The 12,886-nt window shown below is 38.3% G+C and overlaps 1 protein-coding gene across 1 annotated transcript in view; it reads right to left on the minus strand.

The window, feature by feature from the left end:
- ELP2 (elongator acetyltransferase complex subunit 2) overlaps positions 1–12,886 on the minus strand; it is a 55,879-nt gene that overhangs the window by 32,535 nt on the left and 10,458 nt on the right. Inside the window, exons 3-9 of the mRNA XM_069568684.1 lie at positions 10,596–10,666; positions 6,182–6,338; positions 5,709–5,786; positions 4,257–4,321; positions 2,898–2,964; positions 2,284–2,424; positions 807–902 (exon numbers count right to left, since the gene is read on the minus strand). Of these exons, the coding sequence (XP_069424785.1) occupies positions 807–902; positions 2,284–2,424; positions 2,898–2,964; positions 4,257–4,321; positions 5,709–5,786; positions 6,182–6,338; positions 10,596–10,666 (675 nt within the window). The remainder of the gene's footprint in view (positions 1–806; positions 903–2,283; positions 2,425–2,897; positions 2,965–4,256; positions 4,322–5,708; positions 5,787–6,181; positions 6,339–10,595; positions 10,667–12,886) is intronic.

The following is a 12,886-nucleotide window of genomic DNA, read 5'->3' on the forward strand; positions in this document are numbered from 1 at the left end:
CTGCCATGCTCAGCTCTACACCTCAGTGCCAACTCGAAAGTGCACACAATCATCACTCCATAAACAGAGGTTAAGGGCAAAAGAAAGAAGGAAAATCTTTACTTAGTCATAAATGACGTAGCTGGGTATTACCAACTTTGTATTTCCAAGGGTAAAGGGTCAAGTGAAGTTGGCTTGAAAGTCAATTTCTCTTAAATCCCACAAGGACCAGGTAAAAACTTTAAAGATAAAAAGTTAAAAGCCGCATGGCAGTTTTGGCATCAAAGCAGGAATCATAGTTTTTTCTCTTTTAGAAATACAACTTGCAATGGAATTGAAGAGCTAGCTGAACAGGTTACAGTATTATACTCTGCCAACATGAAAATGTCTTATACTTGAGATTTCTTTTTTAAAAATTTGTTTGTTTTGGCTGGGTTGGGTCTTCATTGTGGCGCACTGGCTCTTCGCTGCTGTGCTAGGGCTTTCTTGAGTTGCAGCAAGCAGGGGCTTCTCTTGAGTTGTAGTAGACAGGCTCCTCATTGCAGCGGCTTCTCTTGTTGCGGAGCATGGGATCTAGGGTACGTGGGCCCAGCAGTTGGGGTTCACAGGCTTAGTTGCCCTGTGACATGTGGGAACTCAGTTCCAGACCAGGGATCGAACCTGTGTCCCCTGCACTGGCAGGCAGATTCTTAACCACTGGACCACAAGAGAAGTCCCTGAGATTTCTAATTACACTCAAAAATAGCCTCTACTTCATTTGGTCAGCTTAAAATTCTATCAGTCAGACTTAACTGAAACGAGGGCTTTGTGTTTGCTTTTCTTCCTACCTTTGTAAAATGAAGGCTGCCAATGAACCGCATTTACCCAGTTTTCATGACCAGCCAGTACAGTCTCCAGAGTAACCGCAAATGTTATTTTAATACCTACAACAACAAAAAAAGATTCTTCCCACAAAGCTCTTTTAAAAGGAACATTTTCATAACCAACTCAGTTGTACAATTACATTAAAAAAAAATCAGAACAGAACATGATTTAGATTCAACAAAAAACACTGAATTCTAAATTTCATTAACTTTACCCCTTGTTCAAAATTACAGGAGAAAAAAGATATGTAAACTCTAAAGATGTATAGATTTTTCTTTATGTTTTGCCTGCTGCTGCTGCTGCTGCTAAGTCACTTCAGTTGTGTCGGACTCCGTGCAACCCCATAGACAGCAGCCCACCAGGCTCCCCCGTCCCTGGGATTCTCCAGGCAAGAACACTGGAGTGGGGTGCCATTTCCTTCTCCAATGTATGAAAGAAAAAAGTGAAAGGGAAGTCGCTCAGTTGTGTCCGACTCTTCACGACCCCATGGACTGCAGCCTACCAGGCTTCTCTGTCCATGGGATTTTCCAGGCAAGAGTACTGGAGTGGGATGCCATTTGCCTACTTAGCTATAAATAAAAATTAAGGGATATGTTCTATTTTAAATTTTCAGGGACAGTGACTCTTATGCTATAATTAAAAAACAAAAAAGACATGCCGGCCTCCTTTGCAATCCTCACTCATTATATGAAATAGTCTAAACTACCATTAAAAAGAGACAACACTCCTAAGATAAATGTAAAAATAAAGGAAGTCAAATCAGTACTGTGAACTTTCAAACAAAATAATTAATGAAAATATCACAAAAGTTTCCATATTTGGAAACAATGTGCTGCTTATAGTATTTCTTGGTTCTCTCCATAAATCTGTCACCAAATCTCAACTCTAATGGGCATTATAACCAAGAAGAGTAATAACAAAGAAGTGTATTTCTGGATGAACAATGTTAAGTAAGGATTAGCATTATGATTTTCATACCCATAGAAAATTATCTCCAATAGAACCTACCATGGAGGGGTACTATTCTAATGCCAGACAATAAGAAAATCAGAACTACATATGCCATTCAAATATAGGAATTTAGTTGTCTCTTATGAATATCCTCCAACAAAGGTAACAAATAATTCACATTATTTCTTTAGATCTTCCTATGCTAAAACTGAAATAAGCAAAATTTTACAAACCAATTTATTGAGGAAAATACTAAACATTTTCAGCAACCAAAAAAACCTAACATGGTTTAGAAAAGTAAGTTTCCTATATTAAAAATGACTTACTCTCACATAAAAATAAAAAAGGAAAAATGCATAATATAAGTTTCAGCTAGGGATCTGATACTTCTGAAAACCTAACCTTCACATATGTGTGTAGTGATACAGATAAATAAATCAGGTAGGAAATCTAAGAATTACTGCATCAAATATTTTCATTATTACTCACTTTCATTTTCTACAGTAAAAGTATTTTCTTTCAGTTTTATATTATCATCTTCCTGAGTTTCTAAAGATGTTGATTTTACATACAGTCTCCACATGCGTATCAGGCAATCTTGTGAACAGCTTGCTAGGAAAAGATCTCTTCCTAGTTAAAAAAACAGATATTATTATTTTTAGAACATTCTATTCTTAAATTTAAGTATAAGAGTTTTTCTTCTACAATATATACATTTCTAGATTTCCTGAAAAAATTAGACTTTGCTTCCCTATCTTTCATTAATTTGACAGATATTAATTTTCAATGACTGACAAATACACATAAAATGCTAATAAACAGTTATATTTGGTATTCCTATACAATCTACTAATTGCTACGAACTTCTCAAGACTGTCTGCACAAGCAATAGCCAGTGTCCTCCTGTAAAGATCAACTTATGTCACCCTCTACCATCCCAACTAATACTTAATACAAAGGATAAATATCCTCTTTTCTAACTGGGCTAACAGAAAAATGTTACATACAAAGAAAATGTTAAATTAAAACATAAGAGGCTGCTTTTTTGAAAGTTATACATACTTGTCTGCACTATATGTACTTTAGCAATATTTCATACTGACCAAAGGCTGCCCATTCCACGCCTCTTATCCAATCCTCATGTCCAGAGAGAAAAAGCATTTTCTGAAACTAGTAAGATAACAAAAATCACAGGATTTAATGTAAGAATTTAATATTTTAATGTATATCAGTGACTTCATTTGATCTCAGCCATTCCTCCTGCATTTTTTAAAAAAAACTGGGAACACTATCTGATAGAGTGAGTTCTCACTTGGGAATGAAAAAAAGTCATCATCTATATCATTTAACTGAGCAGTCACGGTGGGCTGCAGTCCATGGGGTTGTTAGGAGTCAGACACGACTGAGTGACTTCACTTTCACTTTTCACTTTCATGCACTGGAGAAGGAAATGGCAACCCACTCCAGTGTTCTTGCCTGGAGCATCCCAGGGACAGGGGAACCTAGCGGGCTGCCGTCTATGGGGTCGCAGAGTCGGACACGACTGAAGCGACTTAGCAGCAGCAGCATGAGGAGATAATATCTGTAGTCCCCAAACACATCAACTGTTCACAAGGTAAATGACATACACTGTAGATGCAATACAGAAAAAAGCTGGGCGGCTGAACATAATGATTTTTAGCTTTCTTATAAAATGCAAAGAAGTAAGTATTTCTATTATTAACTAGGGATTCCCTGGTAGCTCAGCTGGTAAAGAATCCACCTGCAATGCAGGAGACCCTGGTTTGACTCCTGGGTAGGGAAGATCCGCTGGAGAAGGGATAGGCTACATACTTGGACTTTCCTGGTGGCTCAGCTTGTAAATAATCCACCTGCAATGCAGGAGACCTGGGTTCAGTCCCTGGGTTGGGAAGATCCCCTGGAGAAGGGAACAGCTATGCACTCTAGTATTCTGATCTGGAGAATTCCATGGACTGTATAGTCCATGGGGTCACAAAGAGCAGGCACGGCTGAGCGACTTTCACTCACTCTCTATTAACTAAATGAACACAGGGTTAACCAACGCTCTTTCTGAAACTTCCCTCTGGTTTAACCACTCAAAGAACAGGAACTGATTACAAGAACAAATAATCACTGCTAGGGGTGTATTTCACGGTAGGTATGTTATATCTTATTTAAATTCCTTAAGAAAAACACTACTACAACATTTCCCTCTCTTCTTCCCGACCTAACAATCTGTCTTCTGCAACAAGTCTGGACTTGGAGGCCAAAGCAGCAGCAGAGTACCTGGCGATCAAACAGTGACAAGCGGTTTAACAGAGGACTGTCGAAAAGATTTTCCTATTGGATTGGTCAACTTAGATCAGAACATCCCCCAAACTCTATAATCTAGAAAGTCTGTCTTAAGATATGGAATTAAGCAGAACATAATTCTAGCCTCTTAAAGAAAGATGAACAATTACCTGATTGTTTTGTTGAACAAATAAGTGAATTTTGCAGTCATCATCACCACATGCTAATACCGGCACTGGGAGGAAAAAGAGGCATTACTATAAGCATCATATAACATATATATATAAAATATTATACAACATCATAACAGCCATCCTAAGTTATGACAATCACCTATGCCGTGTCCTAAGTTCTAGGTAGAGCCTTGAATTCTATTTCCCACATCACTGAACAAATAAATTGAAAGCACTCAATAATATCTTTAGGAATAAAATGAATATTCTAGAATGTTCCATTAAATGGATACTTGGCAAAGAATGACTATTAACAGAATCCTCTCCTCTGTTCTGTGTCATCTACGATAGAAGGAGCAATAAAAAGAGCTCAGCAGTAAAAACAAGCTGGGAGCACTTAACCATGTCAGCCAGAACACTTAATAGGAATCATTAGCCCATGTGAATAATAAAAAACCCGGGAGAGCAACTAAGAGCCCAGCATCCTGGTTATTGCACAAAGATTTAACAGTATGTTTGTTACTTTGAGGACCCTACGTTTCCAGAATTTGATAATAAAACAAAATCCACGGAGTAATTAAAGAACAAAATAAAAGCACATATATAACTATGTGGTTAAAAAGCTATGAAAGGTGTGACTGTAAAATTAGTTTTCTTTAAATCAATTTTTAAAAAAGCCATAAAACTTCAGTCACTCAGCCTCAATGCAGATGCGAAGAAATGAAATTGTATGTAACGAAAACCACAACAGAACGTGTGCAATTCCTCCTCCTGGGAAGCCCTGGCAGAAAGTGGGACATCACGTGAGACCACGAAGTTGCAGCTCCTGCTGCAGAGGGCAAAACAGCCTGAAGGGTTCCAGGCCCAGCCTCTGCCCACCAGCTCTGTCCTCCAGGCAACTGGGGAGCCACAAGACTGTCTGACATGCACCGGCCACCATCCTGGTGGAGGATAATCAAAGACAGGTAAAGACGGGCTTCCCAGCAAAAGGACATTTTTCGCTTAGAGATTTTAAGTGGTCTGAGGCAAACTGTCACTGCGCACAATGAGCAGGGGCTGTCACCTTGAGAGAAATGCTCATGGGCCCATCCTTAGTACCTTCTCAACTTATCCCAGACCTCCATCTTCTACAGAGCTAGGCAATTTCCCCAAATTTCATCTATATTGAACATGTATCTAATAAATAGGAGTATCAATCTCAAGTTCATATTAAATGTCTTAAATTTTTAACAGCTACTGAAGTTTCTAACAGCCACCCCCTTAACCTTATGTTTTATACACAGATCATTTGACTACTGAGAACAAAAGTATGTTATCCATGTCTCTCAACTTGTCTTCTGAAAATATTCAGATACAAAATTAAGATCCAATACGTTTCTTTGAGGTCCTAGTTGTATGGAGATATAAAAATACACTGCTCTTTTAATATACACCTAGCAGGAAACTCACCATCAATATTAGGCAAAAAAGACAAGCAGAGAGCCAGAGCGAATCCATTTCCAAAGTTCAAGGTCTGAAGGCATGTCACTAAGAAATAAAACACACCATGAACAACTAACTCAGCTTATCCTCCTGGAGAGGTCCAGCGGCATCATCAGAACCCTGGACATCAGCAGAGAGATGAGAAAAGTCAGTCCTGGGCCCCCAGTGACAATGGGAATTTAAACGGTCAGCTTTAAGGTTACAAGAGAACAAGGTTACAGAGAACAAAAAGACCTAAATGAAAAGGCTTTGAGGAAATTTACATTATCAACAGTTTGGTAAACAGGAATTCTAGAAAAGTATGCAAGAAAAAACATGTAGATTAGAATTCTAACATTTCAAAAACTGCTTGAAAGACAAAAAATTATGACACTCATCTAAGATGCTGTTCATTTGATAATTATTATTTCATCTGTTTGGAACAATGGCTCTAAACCTACCTTCAGAACCCTGTTTAGACCAGATTCTAACAGTAGAATCGGAAGCTGTGGACACTATCAGTGTCTGCGATGCAACGTCTGGCGCCCTCCTCTGGTAAACGGCATGCACTGCATAAACAGGTCCTTCATGGCCGTAGATGTGGACTGCTTTTAAAAGCTGAATCACAAATAACAACAAAAACGCTACGTTAAACAAAAGAATTATCAGTTTCACCTGCACTTAACTAGAATCAGAGGATTAAAGGCATTGTTAAAATGCCTGACCCAGAAATAAGTCCTTTCAAGCTGAGATAGTGAAGGACAGGGAAGCCTGGCGTGCTGCAGTCCATGGGGTTGCAAAGAGTCAGACACAACTTAGCGACTGAACAAGAACAAGTTGAGAAGAACATAAACTTGTGCGAAGTCTGTCTGATTATATTAACAACACACAAAATGTGTACATCCCTTGACATAGCAATCTCACATCTAAGAACCTACTCTGAGAGAGCAGCACTAGTTTAACTGATAATAAAAGACAAATGCAAAAGCATACTTATCATACACTCTTCAGGAAAACTGCAATCAACTTAAAAGTATTAATAGGAAAAAAAGTGTTAATAGGAAACTGATTAAATAATTTTAGACTCATATTCTAAGCCAACAAAAAGGATAATGCTCACTTATCACCATGGAAAGACATCAATGACATTGATACCTTTGAAGACTACAGGCCAGATTTGTGGACTCCTCCTCTGGGATTGGTCTGACATCTCCCCATGAAAAGATTCAGGGCTGACATTGTGACGTTGTCACAACATCAGTGTAACACACCAGCAGATATGCAATGTCAGCCTGTTCCACTATCAGTTAAATTACCTTTGATATTTTAGCAAAGGTAGTGTCAACCATGTTTTTTCACTATGAAAATTTTTTTGGGTGGTAATATGTGAGAAGGCAATGGCACCCCATTCCAGTACTTGCCTGGAGAATCCCATGGACAAAGGAGCCTGGTAGGCTGCAGTCCATGGGGTCGCTAAGTCGGACACAACTGAGCGACTTCACTTTCACTTTTCGCTTTCATGCATTGGAGAAGGAAATGGCCACCCACTCCAGTGTTCTTGCCTGGAGGATCCCAAGGACAGGGGAGCCTGGTGGGCTGCCGTCTATGGGGTCACACAGAGTCGGACACGACTGAAGTGACTTAGCAGCAACATGTGAGATTATGTTTTAGGAATGAGTAAATGTTCTGTTTGCTGTCAAACTTTTACCAAGTTTTTTCAGCATCCACTCATAATACTTGCATGTATCAAGCAGAGCTACAAAATAAAGAACTGGCAAAAACTGGGAAATGCCACCTGGTTATCACTCTTCCTGCCTGCCATGCAAGATTATGATCTGTAGTATCATTTCTGTTATTGTGGGTCTGTATTTTTAACAGTTCCAAATATGTAAGATTTACCACTTTCCTTGAGAGGTATGTTTTGTAAATTGCTGTCTGCTGAAATAAAGGTGCCTTAAATATCTCAACTGTTTTTCCAATTACTTAAGTAGAACTCTGCCACTCAAAAAGGTAATTAATAGTTACATATAAGGCTTTGTACACTAAATTCCTGTAGTCATTAACCTCTGACTTCTCTGAAAAAAACCACTTTTTAAAATTCAAGTAAACAAAATCACTTTAGTACATAATTAAACACTAGAGATATGGAACAATCTTCATTAGAATGTTAGCCACGTAAATCTTGTGTCTTTTTTCTTCTTTATACTTTCTGGTATTTAAAATTTATTGTTATTGTTGTTGCTCAGTCACTAAGTCGTGTACAACTCTTTGCAATCCCAAGGACTGCAGTATGCCAGGCTTCCCCATCCTTCACTATGTTTCGGAGATCGCTCAAATTCATGCCCACTCAGTCGGTAATGCTATCTGAGTCTGTATAATTACTTCCCAAATGTTAAATCTATGGGAAAAACTCATTTCACACCTGTTTTTGTCTGTTTTATTTTATACTGAAGTATCATTGATTTACAGTGTTACATTGTATTATACATATTCTTTTTCATATCCTTTCCTGTTATGGTTTTGAATAAAGTTCTCTGTGCTATACAGTAGGGCCTTGTTGTGTTATTCATTTTATATAGTTTGTATCTGCTAATCCCAGGCTCCTGATTTTACCCCATCCCCATCCCCTTTCCCCTATGGCAATCATAAATTTGTTTCCTATGTCATTTCACATCTTTAAGCAGAATTTTATTTCAACCATCAGAGAATCTTAAAAGCTCAAACAAAACAAGTTCACTGGCTTGTTAAAAAACAACACCCACTAGTCAAAGACTCAAATCTCTTATTATGCCAGCTTAAAACTATTTCCTTTTATCAGAAGTCAAGATGCAATGAGCACCTGTGCGCATGAAAATGCATACCAGACGGAACCTTTAAGCCTCTCAAGCTACAGTGTGTGACTCCTTCCTCCAAATCCTCTTACTCCCTTCATCCCTCTTTGAGGCCTTTCATCTTCCTCCTTTTCCTGTTTAGCCTCAGCCTCCTTTCTGGTCAATGTCTAAGTTTGCTATCTGCCATCAGATACTTAGCCTGCAAGTCTCTCTACCGACAGAAGCTTAGGGTAGCACTGACAAAAGAGTCTTGCAAGTCTTAACTCAAGGTCTCAAAAATGAGAGCTCAAGTGGTTCTCTCTAAATTCCTCTGCCAAGGTAAGTCCAAATAGGAGCTGCTTTGCTACATAAGCCTTTGCAGTTCTCATTCAAGTCTAAGTGACTCCACAATCCCCACCTCCACATCTGGCCCCTTTCTCTGGAGACAAGTCTGGGTATCTGGCCAGCAATACAAGTGAAATGTTTACAACATCTTCTCTCCCACTTGCCTATTTTGCTTTGTAGAAGCATCTTTCTTCTAGGGCCCGGAGACAGAATCCCACTGTTTTTGATTTCTCACTTCTCTACCCACAAGCTTCCCACTCTTTTGACAACTATCTAGTCAATGCCAAAATCATTCTGCCTTCAAGAATACATTTCATATCTCTTTCTTCATATTTTTTCCTATCCCAATTTGGCACACTCCTGTTAGACTCATTTTCCTTTGACATATAATACTCCACTACCTAGAAATCCTGCTGCTGGTGGGTTTAGCTGCTAAGTCGTGTTTGACTCCCATGACCCTATGGACAGAAGTCCACCAGGCTCCTCTGTCCATGGGATTTTCCAGGCAAGAAATCATGAATGACTCCCAAACGCCTGTTCATAAAGAACAAACTCTTGAACTCAAAGTCTCACGAGATCGTCTCTTCCTCTTACTAGAGAAGTAACACTTCTACTGCCCATCATGTGGTATCAAGAAATATTTCCAAAATGGTGTTCCTCAAAGTTACAATGGATGCTAAGGGATTTAAAGGGGGGTGGGGGGGGGTATCAGACTTGAAGGAAACACTGGTTGGAATGGGCAGGCCTGCCCATGCCAGAACTGTCCAGAGCCTCCACTGTGCTCATATACACTTAACGACTCTCTAAGAGAAGAACATGTACTGGTTCCCACAGTGGCCACAGACTCCTTTTCACTCAGAGCTTAAAGATGAAGAATTCTCTGAATGAGCCTGAAAAGCCCTGCCCTTAAGACATCTTAGGCTATGGTGAAAAACGGATACTGCTGAGCAGATGGTCTCCTTTCTTACATGAACTTTGATTCATACATTTTTCTCCTACCTGGAATCCTCAACCCTTTAAGTCTTCCTAAGAAAATCATCTCATACTGTTAGACTCAACTCAAGGGCCACGTCTTAAATCCCTACTGAACTTTCACAGCAGCATGGTTGTGGTACAGCAAGTGCAAGCACTCACCCATACAGCCACCTTTGTACTTATTAAACAAATTTGTAGTTATTTAACCACATTTTATCTTCGATATATATGCACGATTCATGAACAGGATTCTGGCTCATTTGTATCTTCTGCATGGCAGATGTTCAAATATCTGATGCACCAGCTTCACATTTTTAATCTCTGCTTCCAACCAGAACCAACCTAAACGTCCATCCACAGAGGTCCATGCACGCCCAGTACTGCATATTGTAACATCACGCAGAATTATATAAATCTGTATCCACAAGGCAACCATTGTCCTATGCACACAGCAGTATGAATTTTTGTGATCACTGAAAACAAAACAGCCCATGTAAGAGCACTTTGTAAATTATTTCAAATGTTAAGACATTCAAAGAAATGACTGACAGCCTATGAATATGGAAGCAGGTATTAGAAGGAAGGGGACAGGACCTATGACATATGGAAGATACAGGATCTGGATTACTAATAAGCAAGAATAAGGAAGTTCATCAAGGAGGAACATGAGAAAAATGACAGGAAAAACTGAAAATAAATGTAGATATGACAGTCATTTCTTATAATCATAAACATGTCTACCCACCTGATTATTCTCTATTTCCCAGTGAATCACTTGATTATCAGATCCTCCAGAAACTAATTCAGTTGAAGGAGCTGAAAAAAAATTGTATCTCAATGAACATTTTTTCCCCAGCTATTTTGAAAAACTTCAAAGCTATGGAAAAAACAAAACTCAGATACTTTTACCTGTATTCACCAACTGTTACGATTTTGCCATATTTGCTTGATATCTTGCTCTCTGTATGTACATTTACACACACCTCCATTTTTGCTTTTGACAAACCATTCAAAAATAAGTTGGAGGCATGATGACCTTTGATCCTTAAGATATTTTACCCTATTCTTCTCAAAAACTGGAACATTCTCCTACATTGTTGTTGATTAGTCGCTCAGTTGTGTCTGACTGTGTGCGACCCCACGGACTGTAGCCTACCAGGCTTCTCTCTCCATCAAATTTCCCATGCATAAATACTGGGGTGCTCTGCCATTTCCTTCAATAGGGGATCTATCTCGCCAACGCAGGGATCGAACCCACATTTCCTGCATTGACAGGTGGATCCTTTACCCACTGAGCCACCACATATAATTATCACATTCAAGAATGTTAACAATAACACAGTAATGTTACATAATAATACATATTCAAATTTCCCAAGACTGTCCCAGTATGTCTTCTGTAACTTCTTTTTTACTCAAAAATCTAAGGACCATACATTATGCATTTGATTGACACATCTTTTAAGTCTCCTTTAATCCTGAATAACTTTCCAGTTTCTCCTTTTGTCACAATGCGAGTCCAGGCCAGTTGTTTTGCCCAATGTCCCTCAATATGAATTTGCCTGGTTGTTTCCTTATGAGACTCAGGCTAAACACTTTGGGTAGAAATAACATATACCAGTCATTATAGTTAGCTGGTACTGTCAAGCACATGAAATATTTTTGAAATCAAACACATATTTCAAAATAGCTCCTTCAAACATTTATTTATTGATAGAAGAAAATGAATAAGAACCAAAAAGGGGGAAATAATCTAATCTTGGTTTGGATTTTCCATTTATTTATTTCTGCTGGTTTATGCCTAGATAGTTAGGTGAAACAGCTGGCAGACTGAACACATTAGATTTGTACTCAAAAGTCCCAGGCTCATATCCTAACCCTGCTGCCAGCCAGGTGCAATCTTGGGCTTTAATTTCTTCATGTGTCATGGCATTTAAGCCACTGACCTAACTATATCACTCTGATAACTGCTCTAAGGTACATGAAAGCAATGTGATAAGAACCAGATGTTTTGAAAATATAAAATAATATCACTAGAATTTCATGTCACTGATATATGGGTTAGAAAGAGTACCTGAATTATCTGGCAATTGAATCCAATTCTGAGAAAATCAGTTATAACCGTGATAGATTTCAGTGATACACAAGCAATTCATTTTATGTAACCTCACTTTTAAAGGGAAGATAAAACATACAAGCCCAAATTAATACTTTAAAAGGAATCCCTATACTGAGATTCAAGTAGGCTTTGATGTCATTTGGTAGCAATTAATATAATAAGAATTTTATTTTAATATATGTACTAACAGCCACTCTTTCTACTATTTAATGGTTTTTACTGACCTAATATGACTAACTCTGCATTACCAACTGTAATAAGTAGCTTATTAAATGTTCTCTTAATGTCACAGATAAAACCACAGCTCACTAATTCAGGAAATTTTGGGGCCTGGCTCAGGATGCTCTCAATAAATAGTTGAAAAATCAGAAAATAAAATTAATTCAGAGTCCATAAGAACACTATAGTAGGTATAGTTAAGACATATGAGGAATTTCCACAGGATTTTAGAAGCCCATCTAAAAGCAATGCTAAATAAAAATTCTGGAGCCGTGGAATCTCAGAGATGAAAGAGACCTGGAGATAATCTAGTCCAGCAATTCCCAAATGTTTTGATATCAGGACTCATTGACACTCATAAAATTTTTTAAGGACCCCAAAGACCTTTTGTTTATATAGGCTATATGTGCCAATATTAATCACAACAGAAATTAAAACTGAGAAATTTGAAAAATACTTGTATATTAGTTCACTTACGAATAACAAGAACTAACATAACATTTTTTAATAGGGGGAAACCCTGTATTTCCCAAAACAAAAAAAAATAAGAAGAAAGGCACTGTTTAATATTTCAGCAAACCTCTTTCAAGTCTGACTTTATTAGAATACACCTGGATTTTCATATCTGCTCCAGTGTTTAAACGGTGGCAACATCACACATTACGTAGTCACTGGAAAATGGCACTGCATACTTGGGA

The sequence above is a fragment of the Ovis canadensis genome, chromosome 23, assembly GCF_042477335.2.
Source record: "Ovis canadensis isolate MfBH-ARS-UI-01 breed Bighorn chromosome 23, ARS-UI_OviCan_v2, whole genome shotgun sequence".
In the NCBI taxonomy this organism is placed as follows: domain Eukaryota; kingdom Metazoa; phylum Chordata; class Mammalia; order Artiodactyla; family Bovidae; genus Ovis; species Ovis canadensis.